The 17,886-nt window shown below is 38.2% G+C and overlaps 1 protein-coding gene across 1 annotated transcript in view; it reads right to left on the bottom strand.

Moving 5' to 3' along the window:
* The window catches only part of ELL (elongation factor for RNA polymerase II), a 142,998-nt gene that overhangs the window by 40,271 nt on the left and 84,841 nt on the right, over window positions 1–17,886 (bottom strand). The window contains exons 3-4 of the mRNA XM_074204751.1: window positions 7,211–7,332; window positions 6,498–6,661 (exon numbers count right to left, since the gene is read on the bottom strand). Of these exons, the coding sequence (XP_074060852.1) occupies window positions 6,498–6,661; window positions 7,211–7,332 (286 nt within the window). The remainder of the gene's footprint in view (window positions 1–6,497; window positions 6,662–7,210; window positions 7,333–17,886) is intronic.

The raw sequence follows: 17,886 nt of genomic DNA, 5'->3' as shown, positions 1-17,886 counted from the left end.
TAGATAAGGTCAGAAGGAAGTGAGTTAAGAAGAGGGTGAGAGGAAAGGAAGTAGAGGCATCTAGTAAAGATGAGAAGGAAAGGACAGAAACATCAGAGAGGAATGATGTTTTTTAGGAATGGAGGAGAAAGAGGTGAGTCTGTAGGGAGCAAGATGCAAGTAGTTAGGGAGAGGCTGAAGGAGAGAGATCCCATTTCAGACAAGCTGCTGATGTCTATCAGTAGGGAAATTTCCAAAAAGATGAAATCACAGCTTGCCCTTCTCTCCCACCATTTTCTACAGCCTTTTGAGGCTTTCAAAGGCTTTAATTACATGATCATGCCTATGTGAGACACAACAGGAATTCTCTGCATTTTATAAATGAGAAAACAGACATTGTCCAATGTGCAACACAAAGGCCCAGAACAGAGGAGGCACTTAACACATGCTTATTCCTTTCTTCCTTCCTTTCACAATTACAGAATGGATGGGAGCCCAGGTCTTCAAGACTCCTTGGCTCAAGCCTTTCTCCACTATCCCATTCTGTTTTTTTGCCCATAGGCAAGGAGAACAATTTGGAAACAGGAGACTCAGGTGTGAATCCTTGATATGATACTTACTATTCATGTGACCTTGGGCAAGTCACTTACCTCCCAAATTCCCTTTTCTGTAAAATAAGGATAATAATATTTGATGACCTCATGGAATTCTTATGGGAGCAAAAAGTACTTTGAGGTACTTCAGAAATGTTTCATTTGAAATCAATACTCCATTCTTACTTTCTGAAGTCACTTTTCTCACAATTCTGCCAACATATTGACACATTTTCTAACCATGAAATAGCTACGTAGCAAAAAGGTTTCCAACATACAGGAAATCAATGCATTTCCTTCCTGATTACTATCTGACTTCTCAGCTTCCACTGTTTGGCTTAGAAAACAATGAGCCAGGGTCAGTTTCACATTTAGCAACTCACCACTCTGTTCATCATGGCCTTTGGGAGCAAAGGAAATATAGATGGGTCATGTGACTGGGGAGAAGAAAAACCAGCTGGCTTAGAAACATCTGAGACACTTGACCTTCCTGGTTAAACGTTTTTCTTCTTGACATATGAAAAGTCCCTAAAGATATGGGGCTGGGAAAAGGGCCCACTGTTCTGGAGTCTATTGATTTCTGGCCCCTCCTTCTTTTGCTCTACCTTCTTGTTCAAAAAAGGTAGATAGAGTTAGCCTCTTCTGAGACGGACATAATTTAAACCACAGCAGTAAACAGATGTTTCTCAACTAAAATGAAACCTCTCTGAGCACTATTAAGGAGTAAAAGAACTCCCAGTCAGCATTCTTTCCACTAAAATACACTGCCCTTCAATAATGACTAAATCGTACAATATTAGAATCAGAAGGGATAGCATGAATGCAATGGAACATTCCAGTGACAATGAATGTGAAGAAAACAGAAACAGAAGAGGATGGACCCAAAGTAGAGTAAAAAGAACTAGTAAAACAGTATCTATGACCACAATAGTATAAAGATAAAGAACAACCCTGACAAACTTTATCATTATAATGACCCCAAAAGACTCCACAAAACAGAGACAGTGATGATCTCTCCTTTCTTTGTAGCCATGGAGGGCTACAGATGGGAAGTATCATGAACAATGTTAGAGATGGATGATGCACAGGTTAGTTTTGCCTCCCCTCTTTGATATTTTTTTGTAATAAGGGATTTCTCTGACAAGAAGGCATCTACCAAGGAAAGATACATTTGAAAAAGAAGATGAGGTTAAAAATAAAATAGGACAATTAAAATGTTTTTAAAAAATTAGTATTTATCTTCATGGTAATATAGCCTAACTCCTGCCTAAAGGTTCCATTCTGTACCAGAGGAGGGAGGCTCTAAGACAGTGAATTCATGGAAGTAGCTGCCCAGTGGTCAACAGACAAGTGTGGTTGGCATAATTCTTAAATGGAGATTAAGAGTAAGATATGAGGAATAGCTAACATACTGAATGACAGAGCTAGATCCAAAAAGATAGGCTAGAACAATGGGCCAAATCCAATCTGATAAAACATAAAAGCAATAAATATTAAAAAATTTGGGTACACAAAAGTCAACTACACAAGTACAGGATATGGAGTGTCACTATCAAAAAACTGAAATATGTGAAAAAAGACCCAAGGATTTTATGAACAAAGTCAACATGAATCACTGGTGTGATAAAGCAGCCATTTGAGTTAAAAGCATTACAAAGAGCACAAGATCTTATCATATGCCCTCTGTCCTGATCAGATAACATCTGGAATATTTCAGAATATACCAGGGCCATATTTTAAGTTGGACATTAACTTGCTACAACACATCTAAAGGAGGGTATGATCAATATGGCAAGGAAATCTCAAACTTCCCTCAAGAAATCTAAATCTGAATCGTGTGGATAAGAATTTAAGATCTGATTCCCTGATTCCAGAAGCAGTGGCCAACACTAAACTCTAAAAAAAAAAAAAAACATGGCCTAATGGGAGGAAAAACATCCTACTAGCTTTGACTGTTCCAAAGTGAAATGCGTTCCCTTGGAAAGTTACAACTTCCTCATTCCTGGAGATCTTTGTATTCCCAGATCTTAGCACAGAGTCTCCTTCACACATAACAAGTGCTACATAAATGCTTGCTGACTGACTGAAACAGAGGCTCAAGGATTACTAGTTAGGGACTTTGCAGAAGGCCCTAATACTCAGAAAGAGGTTTTACTGGATCTGACCTCTGAGATTCTTCCCAACGCCAAGATTTCATAATCCTAACAAGTTGTCATAAAGTTCTCTGCTTGAACATTCCCAGGAATAAGGAACAGATTCCTTCTATTCATCTAAAGTCTATGATGTATCTTACCTTGATTTCTGGCTGCCCACAGTGTCTATCTTTCTGACACATAGGGCTACTCTAACATATTAATTAATCTGATTCTCAAAACTGCCACCCCTAGACTCAGAAGACTTGGGTTCATAGCCTGATTGATAATTTCTACTTCACTTTGTTCATTTTCCACACTTTACACAACAGATATCTATCTAAGGTCATGAGTGTCATTTTTGTCCTTTTTCCAATTTAACTTACTCTTGGAATAACATACTGACAAAGAGGTAGTTATTTTTCTTGCCAAGGCCAATCTCTTCTACATGTGTCCTTGATCCTATCTTCTCCAACATATAGCAAACCCAATCATCCCATTCTTCTCTCATTTTCTGAATGTTTTTTTTTTCAGGTTTTTGCAAGGCAAACAGGGTTAAGTGGCTTGCCCGAGGCCACACAGCTAGGTAATTATTAAGTGTCTGAGGTAGAATTTGAACTCAGGCACTCCTTGACTCCAGGGCCAGTGCTCTATCCACTGTGCCACTTAGCCACTCCTCTCCTCTCATTTTTAATTTCATATCTATTACTTGTTTCTTTACTGCTTTCAAAAATGCTCAAGTATCCTCCAACTTACAAAACATTTTTCAGCAGACTCAACATTTCCTTCAAACTCTTATTTTCTATCTATTCTCCCTTAATCAAACTCTCAAAAAAGCTGCCAAAACTCATTCTTCCACTTCTTCCTCTCACTTCTCAATCTTCTGCTATCTGACTTGAGACTTTACTCAAATGAAACTGCCAAAGGTAACTCTTAACTGTCAAATAAAACGGCTTTTCCTTAAAACACCACAGATCTATATATTCAGCACTAGTATACCAATTTGTCTATTGAATACTTCAAATGGTATGGTCTAAAGGCATCTCAAATCAACATGTCCATATTCTCTTCCTATCTCTCTTCTAAACTTCCCTATTACTGTCAAAAGCTCCATCACTTTTCCAGTCTCCCTTGACTCTTCAAACTTCCTCACCCCTCACCTTTGTTGCAAAATCTTGCTGTTTCTATCTCAACATATCTCAAACACAACATCTTCCCTCTATTCAAACATCCTCCACCTTGCAAAGGCCTCCTAATTAGTTTCCTCTAATTTAGTCTATTTTATACACTGATGTCAAAGGGATTTTTGTGAAGGACGAATCTGCCCATGTCACTCTCTTATGGTACCATACTCTTTCCTGTCTCTATGAGTTTGCGTTAGCTATCTCTTAGAAGTAATCCTTATCCCCATCTAACAGAATTCTGTTCTTTCTTAAACATGAAGCCCATGTACCACCTGCTACATCAAGCCCTTCCTGATTCCCTTAATTGCTACCTCTCAAGCTAGCTTTCATTTAACTTCTTCAGATTTATTTATAAAATTTATTCTGTTAATAGGGGTATAAAGTTTTTAAAAAGATAACACCAGAACTTCAGTTCCTCTCACTATATGGTTTTGGCTTCTACACTTTTGTATACTACATTTCTCCCCACCTCACCACCAATAATTAAAATATATGAAAATTTCATTTTAAATATTTCATGAAGTGCCTTAAAAAACCCATAAGATTAACAGGACCCAGCTGAACCAGAGCTAGGGAACAAGCAAGTTGGGCTGATGTACTAGGAAAGGTGCAGGTGGCAGAGAAGCAGTGTGAGCACCCTTCTCAGAAGACAGGGGATCATAGCTTCCTCAGTACAGGTCAGAAAAGGACCCTAAAGGCCTTCATGTCAAACCCTGCCATTTACAGATGAGGTGTTGGGTTTCACACTTGGGCTCTCTGATGTCACATCCAACAGTCATGTCAATGACCTCACATTCACCCCTCCCCTTTACCAGGGTCTCCCCCTTTCTGTACAACCAAGTTAATTTTATGAACTCTACCAAAGATTCCCTAACTATGATAGTATAGTGATCATCTTCCTCTTTTGAATTCCACCAAAACCTACCGCACCATATCTTTGTACATGTGCCATCTCCCCAGGAGACAGTGTTAGCTTCTTAAGAAAAACAATTCTCTGTAAGGTATCTATCTGGTCAACCCCACAGCTAACATTCAAATCAACTACGATAAAAATGTTCAGAAAACGACTTATAAGAAGAAATGACTAGTACAACATCCTGAGTATTCCTTTACTCTGTTTTCTATTCCCATCAACACCTGCAGTATAGATCTTTGTCTGGACAACTATAATAGCTTACCAGCCCACCTCTACCTCCATTTTTTCTCCCTCCAATTCATTCTTCACTGACACCAAATGAATTTTCCACCACAAGCAATACACTGTGAAGCGCTGACCAACGTCCTCTTAAAACCTTTCAATGATTCTCTATCACTGACTGAGCCAGAGGCTAGAAGACTTTCTCTGATCTGACTCTAAGCTCCCTTTCTAGTTTCTCTCTTACCACTCCTCTGTTCAAGCACTTTACTCCAAGTAAAACATGACTCACCTTTTCTGAACATCTTGCTCTCACACCTGGAACACTTTCTATGGAAACATCTGAAGCCTACTCCCTCCCCTACCTCCCCATGATTTTTTTCTTGACATCCCTGGCTGTTATTGTTCATCACCTGATCTTATAGATTTTTTTATTCTTATACATGAAAAGCATAGTTTAAACTATATTAATCTCTGTAAATGTTTTATTTCAATTACTAGAAAAAGTCCTTAACAATAAGGGTTATAGACAATTTAGATTCATTCACTCACTGTTTGTTCGTTCACTCACTCATTTATTTATTTATCTATTTGATGTCTTGCAAGGCAATGGGGTTTAGTGGCTTGCCTGAGGCTGGATTTGAACTCAGGTACTCCTGACTCCAGGGCTGTTGCTCTATCCACTGCACCACCTAGCCGTCCCTAATTTACCCTTATTTAAACGTGATAATATATTGCTTTATGTAACAATATGTAACCAAGAATGCAACAGAGTGTGTATTACCAGAAACTGTAATCTCATCAGTATGACTACTTCCTCATTAAAACAGATCTATTTCATAACTCTTCTTTGACTGTTGAACTCAAGAAAATCCATTATCAACTCTTTGGATTAGCAATCCATTATAAACAACATCACCTATGGTTTTCTCATCACCAAGTCATCTTTGGTAATGATCCTTTCTCTCTAATGCCTTCTCAATGCATTGTGATTGCTATATTATACTGATCAGTCATTTCAGGTTGGAAGGAGTTGCAAGAACATGTGCTTAGACAATCTTTCAGAATCAAGATCACCTGCCTTTCAAAGATGCAGGCAAGGAGAACAAGTCAAAAATACAAATTCGGGGGCAGCTAGGTGACACACTGGTGTCCTGGAGTTAGGGGGACCTGAATTCTGATATGGCCTCAGACACTTAATAATTACCTAGCTGTGAGATCTTGGGAAAGTCACTTAATCCCATTGCCTTGGGAAAAAAAAAAGGAAAATACAAATTGAAAAATGTTAATTGTATAAATCTTGGTTTACTTGCTAATAAATTTGGGATCATAATACTACTATCTATCTCACAAGGCTGTTAAAATGGAAAGAACTTTGTAAACTTTAAAGGAATACAGAAATAGCTTCTATTAAGATTATCATTTAACATCTGATGAATCAATATGTAGTCCTCAGATGATCACGACTTCTTACCGACATAACGAACTCCTGGTTTAATGACAATGGCACTGCGGCTGCGGGTCTCCTCCTCAGCTTGGGCCATACTCTGCCGGGCTTTTTGGTAAGAATCATCAGTGGCACACACAGTAATCTTGTCCTGTATACTGCCCAGACAGTCCAAGTGGACATTTCCATTGCTGAAATACAAATAAGAAACTGAGTGCTCCATTTTATTAGCAATTAAGAGCAGGAAACCTGTGGAAAAACTCCAAATCTTGATTATTTTCTGGAAGCTGACACTTGCCCTCAAACGTCTTCTCTCTACAAATTCATTTCAAATAGGCCAAAAAGTCTATTAAGGTCAGTCTCCAGCATGTTACCCCATTCTAGCATACTGGAAACCATTCCTGACTACATATACCCTCTGACTAGACAGCTCTAGGAGACCTGGGTTCTAGTGTCAGCAATACTACTGACCCCCACTGGCTTTGGGCAAATGAACTTAATCCTCTCTCTAGGCCCTAATTTTTTCATCTGTAAAAATGAGAGGACCACATGGTCTCCAAGATCTGATATTCCAAAGTTGCTTTTACCTCTAAAATTCTGTGATTCTGTGACCCTGAAGCATATGTTTTAAAAACAAAATCTGGTTTAACTATATACAGAGACACAACTTTTAAAAGGACAGGTAACATCATGTCAATGCATATCTGCATTAACACAAATTATTTCATAACATCACTCACCTGGACACATACTGCTGGATACAATCAAAGCTCCCTTGGGGGCTATCCCTGCCAATATTTGAAAGATAAAATGTGAAAGTTCGTACTTCTGTTGGATAACCAGGCCGGGGAATTGTGATGTGCTGTTTGGAAAGGGAAGGGGAGAAGTGTCAGTCACTCGGAAAGTGGCACTATGTGACCTTTACTTAGGTTAACCAAAAAATCCTTGGTTAAACCATCATTATCATCATAAACTGAGATGAACTTTAATAATAATTAGCATTTATAATTCAGCACCTTAAGGTTTTCAAACTGTTTTACACATACTGTCTCATTCAACCCTCACAAAAACTCTGTTGGGAGCTGCTATTACCATTCCCCATTTTATAATAAGGAAATTGTAGCTAAGAGATATGTGATGACTTGCCCAAGGTCACACAGCTACAAAGTATAAGAGTCAAAATTCAAACTGAATTCTTTCTAACTCTAACACTTTATGCACTCTGTCAACCAGCCACCTGACTTTATGACTAAATTATTCAATCCATAAGAATGATTACAAAAAGTCATTTCATTTCTCATTAATATTTACAATTTTTTAAACTTCATAATACTTACATAAATTATTAAGCTTTACTAAAATCACAAGAGAAATGTTGTTGGAGCCACTGCCTTGGCCCTGGATTTCCACTTTTGTGTTCTTTACTTAGGTTGTTTTTTAACAGTACCCTGGCTTAGAATCTTAACATATTACCTATTCCTTTGGAGGTCCTCTCACATACTGCCTGTCTCTTCCATGAATTTTTCCCTGTTCTCCTTTCCAAAGCCAGAAAAGACATCTCTTTCCTTTGTACTCCCAGAGCACCCACAATTTCTTCTCCTCACCCCTTTTAGATGCTTATATTCCTCTCATTTTCACATCTCATCCAGAACTTAGTGGATAGTGGATCCTTAATAAATGCTTCATGAATGAATGATGAGTTTCAGGAGCAATATGACTTGGAGATGGAAAGGCCATATGTAATGCTGTTGACAAGTAATTACATCTAGCACATTCCAGACTATAAGGAAGATAGAGAATTGGTCCTTCTCTTTAGCTACTGGCTTTCCACTGTAAAATCATCATTATACTCTTAGAACAATAAATTAAGAAAAGATCATTTGCCCCTGAGGAGAAAAAAGTCACTAAAATCTCTTCTTGTCTTACCTAAAAGCAAAAGTTAAACATACTATTTTAATTTGGGATATTAATGGTAGTGGGGTTTTTTAGCTTTATTTTGTTTGTTTTTAAACAAAGGTAGCCAAAGGAGTGCCTATGAACTTAATCCTACAAATAATGATACACTGCCCTAAAGAATATTTACTGAATGTCAGGGGGACTTGAAACCAAATAATCAGCTATTCTGTTATCAAGAAACATAGTTGAGCTAGGAGGCAACAGAATATAAAACAAAGAATCCTGCCCTATGACAATACAAGATACCTGGGATCTAGACCTAGTTCTATCATTTACTTCCCATGAAAAAGAATTTCTAGTTCTAAGATGGCCTACATCTGTTTCCTTCTCCAAAACTAAAATTTTGAATCTATCTCATTTATACACCCAGTATTTCACTAGAGTTGCTGTTGATATACTACTCACTGAACACATGTAACCGCCCAGAGTCGACTTAAAATAACCCATTTACAGATGTGACTTTTGTTCTCAATTACAAGTCATTCAAAACATACTACACAGATGACTGAGTTTCAAGTTTCTGAAAATCACTGCCAATCAGGGGTTCATGAAAAGCATCAGAAAAGCATGGTGTGTTTCTAGTTTGACTTTTACTCATAATTACCCCCAAATACATTAACTGGAAGCAAATTCTAAGAAATCATAAAACTGGAAAAAAAAATCAAAAGCAACTTCTGACTGAACCTGAAACCACTCAAATTAACTGCTTTTTTTCAAACATTCTCCTTGATCCTCTTTTCTTTTTACCACCTGCAAATAAAACACCATGTCTTTGCTTATACAGAACTCTACTAGTCTTTTAAAATAACAATTAACAAACTCCCATTTCTATATTGATTTCCAACTTTTAAAATATTTTCCTCATAACTGCCCTAAGTAAAAATTCACACAAGTAGTGTCATTCCCATTTGATAAAAGAGGAAATGGAGGCTGCCCCTGGCCACACAGCTAAGAAAAATTCTAAGGTTCTAAGTCTTGTGTCACAGCAAAATGGCTGATGAATAGTATAGATTCAACTACAGATTTCTCTCACTACTATTTAGACTAGAAGTTTGAAGGAATCACATTCTTATTGCCTTTTAAACACCTGAGGAGAGATGTCACAGGGGAAATGGATCAGAAAACAGAACTCCAAATAGTAGGTGCAAGTTGTAAAGACACAGATTTTGATTCAAAAACAAGCAGGGACTTCCTAATGATCAGAGCTGTCTAAACATGAGATGACTGAGTTCTACATCATTGAGAGCCTTCATGAACAGGAGAGAAAATGACTTGCTAGCAAAGGATTTGCTGTGTGACATCAAAAGGCCCATTTCAGTTTGTTTTCTGTATAATAGAAGCATTAAACTAAATTACCTACTGTCCCTTTGTTTTAGTATATTCTAGCAGGAAGGGAGAGGGAATATTTTATGTAAGGGCTGAACTAAATTCTTTCCAATTCCAACATCATGATTTTATATACAATGCCTTTAAACCAAAGGATTAACCATATACCATTAGTTTTCCTTAATCAAAGGTATATGAGGGCAAAGAAAGATAAATGCCTAAGAGTGGTTTATTCCCTCAACTGGTAAATCCAAGATTACAGCTGTGTGTGTGTGTGTGTGTGTGTGTGTGAGAGAGAGAGAGAGAGAGAGAGAGAGAGAGAGAGAGAGAGAGAGAGAGAGAAAAGCAAATTGAAATATAAAGAAGTTTGGGTTATATTCCATTAAAAGGAATCTCTCAAAGGAGCTCTGACAAGTAAAGCTCTGTTCTGACAGAAAGGTTCAATGTTAGGCAGTTTCTGTTTTAGATCTAGTATCTAAACCTCTTTTGATATCCCATATACAAATAAAAATAGTTGAAATTTAAAGCCTGTAACCTCCTTGTGTATGGCAATTTCCAGAAGACTAGTAGCCAAACTATATATTAACAGAATTTTTAAAAATATAAAAAATGAGAACAAGCAAGAAACCACAAACAAGTGAGATTAGGTTGAATAATTCAAGCAAAGGACAGAATCTCTCTCAGCAGCATTTGAAGACTAATTCAAAATACACTGGAAACTCAACATTCTGTTTTAAATATTCCAGACTGTAAGAAATTCAGTCAGCTTTTCCATTAAGAAAAAGAGAAAGAAAACCATTTATTGAACACCTGGCTGTATGTCAGATAGGGTATGAAATGCTTTACAAATATTATTTCATTTGATCCTAACAGTCATCCAGAGAGGTAGGTGCCATGAAGAACCCCATTCTTAGGAACAACTAGGTAGCAAAGAGGATAGAGCACTGAGCCTGAAGTCAGAACACCTGAGTTTCAAATTCAGCTTCAGGCAATTGCCTAGCTATGTGACTGTGGGCAAGTCATAATGCTTCTCATCTGTAAAGTGGGGAAAACCGCAGCACACCTGCTTTCCAGGGTTAGTGTGAAGATCCAATGAGATCCTATTTGTAAAGCATTTAGCGTAGTAATCACTATACAAATGCTAGCTGTTATTAAAAATGGAAGCAGACTGCAGTGAAGTGACTTGCTCAAGGTCAACCAGTAATTGTCTAATGCTAAATTTGAACTCAGGTCTTCCTGACTTCGGGCTCAGAGTTCTATCTACTGTGTCCCCTCCCTACCTATCTCTGTTCTCAAATTCTTACTCTATTTACAGTCAGCAACTTTTCACATTCTAAATGACATGAAAAGTAAAATCAGGATGAAAAAACACCAGCCTTGAGTAAGCCTAACACCTCATCTTAAAGGGAGAAATTTTGAGATATGAAAGTAAGTTCATCCAGATCATCTAAATAAGGGTATTCAGGAATCTTGATCTTCCTACTCAAAATAAATTAACATACATAAAGCACTTTGGAAACCCTAAAATGATATATAATAACTGGTTATAAACTCTAAAACAATAAAATTACCTCTGTGTATTGAAGGAAGATAGTTGTGGAATGGTCCCCCACCCTCCAAAAGCATCCCAGATTCCCCAAGGCAGTAGGCAATTCCTCACTACAAGTACTAGAGCTGGAGAACTCCAACCTCAGGGGTGCAACTCCAACCTTTCTGCTCTTCTGAAAGATGACAGTGTTGGGAGAGAGGCAGAGGAACAGCTGCCCTGACAAGCAGGCATATCACTCGTGGGTCCTTATCTCAGAGATTTGCTAAGAATCAAATTGACCAACATAGAAATTATCAAGGGCTAACCTCATTCCAGACATCATACTAGGAATTATAGGCATAAGGATAATTCCAGCCCTCAAACAAGCACACAAAAGCAGATACAAAAATATATATGTCAGAAAAATATACAGTCAATTTTTTTTTGGTCAAGGAAATCTTAAGACTCTCTATATAAAGTCTGCTACTAATTTGTACCTTAACTGTTCTTTTTCTTAGTGATGTAGTAGGTGAAATATGAAAAGGAATTGTCTATCATCTGCCCAATTAGATAGACTCCCATTCACAGAATTGTTCTAGGTGTTTCCTTTAGGAAGGAAAATGACAGACTGGAACATATCCAGAATAGGGTGATCAACCAGAACGGTGTGAGGAATTTGAAATCATGTTCATAAAAACATTTGGTGTTAAAATGTTATTTACCTTAGAAGAGGAAACTTAAGAGAGGGAGGGGGGGAAGATTCAAGTGAGGCCTTCCAATATCCGAATAGCATCATGTAGAAAAGTGATTAGACTTATTTTGCTTGACTCTACAAGGCAAAACTAAAAATACATGGTTTTAATATAAAGATAATTTCACGAACTAATAGAGCTATTTGAAAATAACTAGCAAGCAGGGAGATCTACTCCTGGAGATAAGGGATTCCTTTTGAGCAGCTTAGATTTTGGATGGAGGCAGATCTACCTCTTGAGGTTGCTTCCAATGCAGTTTATGATATTAACAGAGCAAAAAATAGGTTATATTCTCAACTGAATACAGACACATTTCCCCCCCCCATACAAAATGTTGAGTAGTAAAGAGTTGAAAAATATCCATATTCAAGATTTTCTTGTACTTTAAACAACTGCGGGCAGAGCCAACCTCATAGTTTAACATAATGGCAGCCTGAAGGGGCTGGCCTTCCTCTTGCTTTCAAAGAATTTCAAGGAAAGCCCAGTTCCTTCCCCTCTCTGATCTGACACACATATGGGGAGAAGGAAAGTAGTGGTCTCTGCTTAAATTGAAAGTCATGCAATTCCCACACATTACTTCTTTAAACTTTTTCTCTTTGAAATCAGTCCCAAATTTAGGACTTGTGGCTCTCCCTGGTGATTTACAGAATGATGTCTGAAGCAAAAAGCACAGTCTTTGAAGTGACAAATTAAGTCAGAGAAGCTTCAGGGCATATTCAGGGAAGGGATTATAGCACATCATGGGAAGCAGGTTAACTTCAAGGGTCACAAACAGTCCTGAATGGTATTGTTCTGAGCTGGAGCAGGCTGAATGACAGAATGTCTCCACTTTTCCCCCCTTATAATCACTGTGATTTACTTTTTTAGAAGCCAGAAAGTTTTTCAAGACAATCAGTTAATTCTGGGAGCAACAGTTAGTATCTTGACTCATGAATACAAAACTCAAAAGCAGACTGTCACATAATTTGTCCCACCCTATAATAGAATATAATTTAAAAAGACAAAAGGCCTTTTCTGTCTATGCCAATTAAACTAGCTTCTTCAAAGTTAGTAGTCTTTGACTGGGTAATTAGCTTAAAGGCTTGACATGAAAAGGTGACAAAGGTGATCTTGGTTCTGCTCATACAAGTGCTACTTTTGCCTCCCAGGATACCTCAGGGCAGTTTAGAATCACACATTTCAATGTGTCATTTGTTAAATTACAATATTAGATGAAATCTCCCTTCTTTGCTCCTTTTTTTCAATTCAGCTCACGACTAGACATCAACGAAAGAAAGGTCTTATTGCTGAAAGCTTGCATTTAGTTTTTAAGCTTCTGACTAAAAAGAATCAGGAGAGGTTTATATTTCTCTGCTAATTCCACTTATCCAAACACTAACTTAGAAACTGTTTTAATTTGTTTTTCATTTCATTTCTTCATTTCAAATAACTGGCTTTTGGACTCCTCAATTCAGCATAATTAGAAAGAGCACTGGACAGACCCTTCTGGTCCAAGCCCTACTCTTATTAAGGAGCTCTACCTTACAGTCTTGGAGAGTCATTTCTGGAGTCTGGAATCTAGCCTCAAAGATCAGTAAAATGGGGGGGGGGGGGTTGCACTGAAGAAAGGACTTTGCAAACCTGATGTTGGGAGGCTTCATGCATAGTAGAAAAAGCAATGGATGTGAAATGAGGAGAATCTAGGTTAGAATTCTGTATCAGACACTTGACTGAGGGAAGTCAAGTTATTTAACCACTTTGAGATTCTCATACTAAAATGGAGGGGTACAAACCCTATAATACTTCATAGTGTTATTAGTGAGATAATGCATGTAAAGTGTTACATAAGACATTTTCACATCTATTTATGATTTAGGATCAAAACCCTGACTATAATGTGCTATATGTAAATGAATTATTAATCCTCAAAATAATTTGTACAAATGAAGTTAACTGAAACCTCAAAAGTCACAAAGTTGAACAGGGACAGTGCTTGGACAAGAATCAAAGTCAATCATCTCCCATCTAGTGCCCTATAAGGGACATGAGACAGGTACTATCTCCACTTGATAAAGGAGGAAATTGAGGCTTAGAATGGGAAAGCATTTATATAGTCCTTTAAAGTTCACAAAGTGTTTTACAATTATTACCTTATTTGATCCTCACAACAACTTGGGAAGTAGATGATGTTATTATTCTTAATCTTCAGCTGAGGAAGCAGAGGCAGATTGGTGAAGTGACTTGTCTAGGGTCTGAGGCCATATTTGAACTTCAAATATAACACTCTATACACTGTGCCACCTAGATATCCAAACCTGTCTTGTCCAAGATTTCAGAATTCAGTAGCCTGGTGCTTCCTACTCCTGTGGCCAGAAGGTCAAATCCTGATGCTTTTCACATTTTTAAAATACAGTGAAATTATTTTAAAATGTAAAAATTACTCTTAGATCATAGTCCATACAAAAACAGGTAGCAAGGCCTGTAGTTTTCAGGGCTACCAGCTTTTACACAAACAGAAATAATGAGCTCTGGACACTGTTAGGAACTTTCAGTAAGCACAGGTGGATAAGCCTCAACTGAAAAACGTGTGTTTTATAAATAAGTTTTTGCTTATTTGCTTATAAGTTTCAGGAGGGGATGGTGCAACCTGGTCTTTCTCTTCTTTTTGAGGTGTGCAGCATCAGGGGCTCAAAATGGTATATGTCCTTGGTTTCTCACGGCTGATTTATTCAATAAAGTAATTCCAAAACTGATGTGGGTCAATTTAGACTCCACACAGTTAATTCACACCTGAGGAGTCTGAGAGCTTAAAACTGCAACTGATCTTTCAAAAACCCTTCTGCCAGGCAAATGAACATGAAACCAAGAGTTTTTACTCTGGGTTAGGAGGTGCTCCTCAAGCACTTCTCAAAAGGCACATCTGGCTGGATGTTAAGGTGTCCCCCCCACACACACACACACTCTCTCCAATTCTTTCCCTAACCAACTACAGAATAAAGTCCTCAAGTAATAATATGTAGATTTCTTTTGACATCACTGCTATTGGATTAAATCATGCTACTCAAAAAATCATGCTACTCCTACCCCTTGTTTCCTAGCCAACAGAAATTCTAATTCAAGACCCTCTACCATCTGACCCTTTCCTACCTTTGCAGTCTTTCCTCCTGCCATGTCCCTTCAGCTCCCCTCATTCCAGGCAGAATATACTAGCAGAGACTTGCAGCTGGAAGGGACTTCAGCTGTCCTTTCTTAAAACCCTTCCCAGAGGAGAGATGAACTCCACAACAGAGCTGGTTAAAAGGCTGGGATTTAATAAAGGCCTTGAAGGTCCACAAAGATTTTGGGGTCATTTGACACATACCAAATTCTTCTCATGTTACCTGATGTTCTGCAAGAAGTCCTCCAGAACCGCTCTCACTACCAGTTATCCTGTGTCCTTTGTTATTCCCAATTCAGCAGCCCAGGAGGCCTTAGTGGAGGGCTCCTCCAGAACCTCCATTCAAGGGGGCCCCCAGGCTGGCCCCATTCCAGTCCTCTCTGGGTCCTCACTTGGATTTTCCCTACATTATCCCCAAAACTATCTACCCTGGTGCTCTTTCCTGTTTTGTTTTGGGTTTTTTTTGGCAAGATAATGGGGTTAAGTGACTTGCTCAAGGTCAAACAGCTAGGTAATTATTAAGTGTCTGAGGCCACATTTGAACTCAAGTCCTTCTGACCCCAGGGCCATGTGTCACCTAGCTGCCCTGTGTTTTTTCCTCTTAAGAATGGAAACTCCTTGAGGGCAGAGGCCGTCTCCCTTTTAACTTGGATTTGTATTCCCAAATACAAATGCAGTGTCCCACACAGGAAACAATAAATTTAGCCACTCCCATTCAGGTTCTTCCATGCACAGACTGAAATAATTTCTCTCTCCTTTAAATTCCTGAAAATCTTTTCTTTCTCTTACTGCACTGTCATATTCTGTTTTGTGTTATAGTTATTGTCCATGTCTTCTATAACCTATAAGCATCGAGAAAGCAGGATTTAGATCATAGTCATGCCTTAGCACACCTAAGATGAAGATTGTCTGACCATGTAATTACAAAAGTTGGGCTCAAAATGTTAGTTCAATGACTTGCAACAAGTTAATGGCATAGCAAGGATCTGGAAAGGTCTTCTGGCATCTAATTCCCACTCTGTTTCCGCAGCTCCTGCCCTCACATTAGAAAACTTTCACATAGATGCTGATACTCCCCCTCAAACACACTCCCCTATAGATCCTCATTTTACACATGGTCTATGCCTGCCCTACACCTCAGTCAAAATGGTAACCCCTTGATCTTGGCATCACTCACAAATGTACCCGTGACCATGGTTATGAACTTCGAAATTCCATCATCAGATCACAATCTACTGTCATTTCACCAAGAGCTCCTTCTTCTTCCCTTCTCATTTCACATGGCCCAGATGCCTTCTGCCACCACCTCCTCCCTTATCTGTCTCACATGAAGCAGCTCTTCTCCTTACTGAGGCAAACCACTCTTATATGTACAGTGATCCCATTCCATCTTTTTTTCTCCAGCAGACTACACCCTCCTTCATCCTTAGCTTCTCACTTATCTTAAATCTCTCCTTTTCTTTCCTACTTCCAACTTCTCTACTGTGTAAAAATATGTCCATTTTCCCCCATTCTCAAAAAACCTTCTCAACATTCCATTTCTCTTCTTCTCCCTTGTGGCCCTTGAGAAAATCATCTAATAATGATAGATTCTTTCCTCTCAAACTTTTTAATTCTCTATAGTCTTTTCTTCTCATACTTTTAAATTCTCTATAGTCTGCCTTCCAGCCTCATCACTGAACTGAAATTACTCTTTCCAGAGTTACCAATAATCTCTTAATTGTCAAATCTAATGAACATTTTTCAATTCTCATTCTTCTTGACCTTTCATCTAGTATTGTTAATCACTTAATTTTCCCTGAATGTTCTCTTCTCTGCAGGTTTTCAGGACAATCCTCTATCTTGGCTTTTCTCCTACCTTTTGGACCATTCCTCAATCTCCTCTGCTGGATCTTCATCCAGGTCACATCTACTAACCATGGTTGACCCAGAGCTATCTAGTTATCTAGACTCTAACCTTCCTGCTGATACTCCCCCTCAAACACACTCCCCTGCCCTCCACCTCAGCCTTTGGGACTTGAAACTCTAACTCTTTAAACTCCAGTGCTTTCCTACTGCCTCTAGAATCCAATTCAAAATCTTCTGTTTGACATTTAAAGCCCCTCACAACCTGTTTCCCTTCTCTGCCCCACTTTTCTAATCTTTTTACATATTATATCTCTCCATATACTCTGTAATCCAGCAACAATTACTTCCTTATTATTTTTCACATATTCCACTTCATTTCTCATTTCTGGGCATTTCACTGACTGTCCTCCATTCAGGAATATAGTATACTCTCTTCCTCATCTCCATCTCGTGGACTCCCTGTCTTAACTCAAATCTCACCTTAAATCCCATCTTCTATGAGAAGTCTTTCCCCCATCCTCCTTAATATTAGTGCCTTTTTTAATTGATTACCTCCAATTTATCCTCTATATAGCTTGTTTGTGCCCAATTGTTCTTAGATTGTCTCTTTATTAGACTTTGAATTCCTTGAGAACAGGAACTTACTTATCTTTTGCCTTCCTTTTTATTGCCAGCATTCAGCACAGTCCCTAGTACATAGTAGGAGCTTAATAGTAATGACTGTAGACATCTATTCAGGTGACTTTTCATGACAACACAATTAACTACAATTTCAACACACTGTCGTTAACTTGAGAGGTTCATGTCCAAGTATTTGTTGAACTGAACTGAGTGAATGTCTAGGAGCAAGAAAAATAGGCTGCCTTCACT

Source organism: Macrotis lagotis, chromosome X, assembly GCF_037893015.1.
Source record: "Macrotis lagotis isolate mMagLag1 chromosome X, bilby.v1.9.chrom.fasta, whole genome shotgun sequence".
In the NCBI taxonomy this organism is placed as follows: domain Eukaryota; kingdom Metazoa; phylum Chordata; class Mammalia; order Peramelemorphia; family Peramelidae; genus Macrotis; species Macrotis lagotis.
This window is presented reverse-complemented; position numbering and strand designations above follow the sequence as displayed.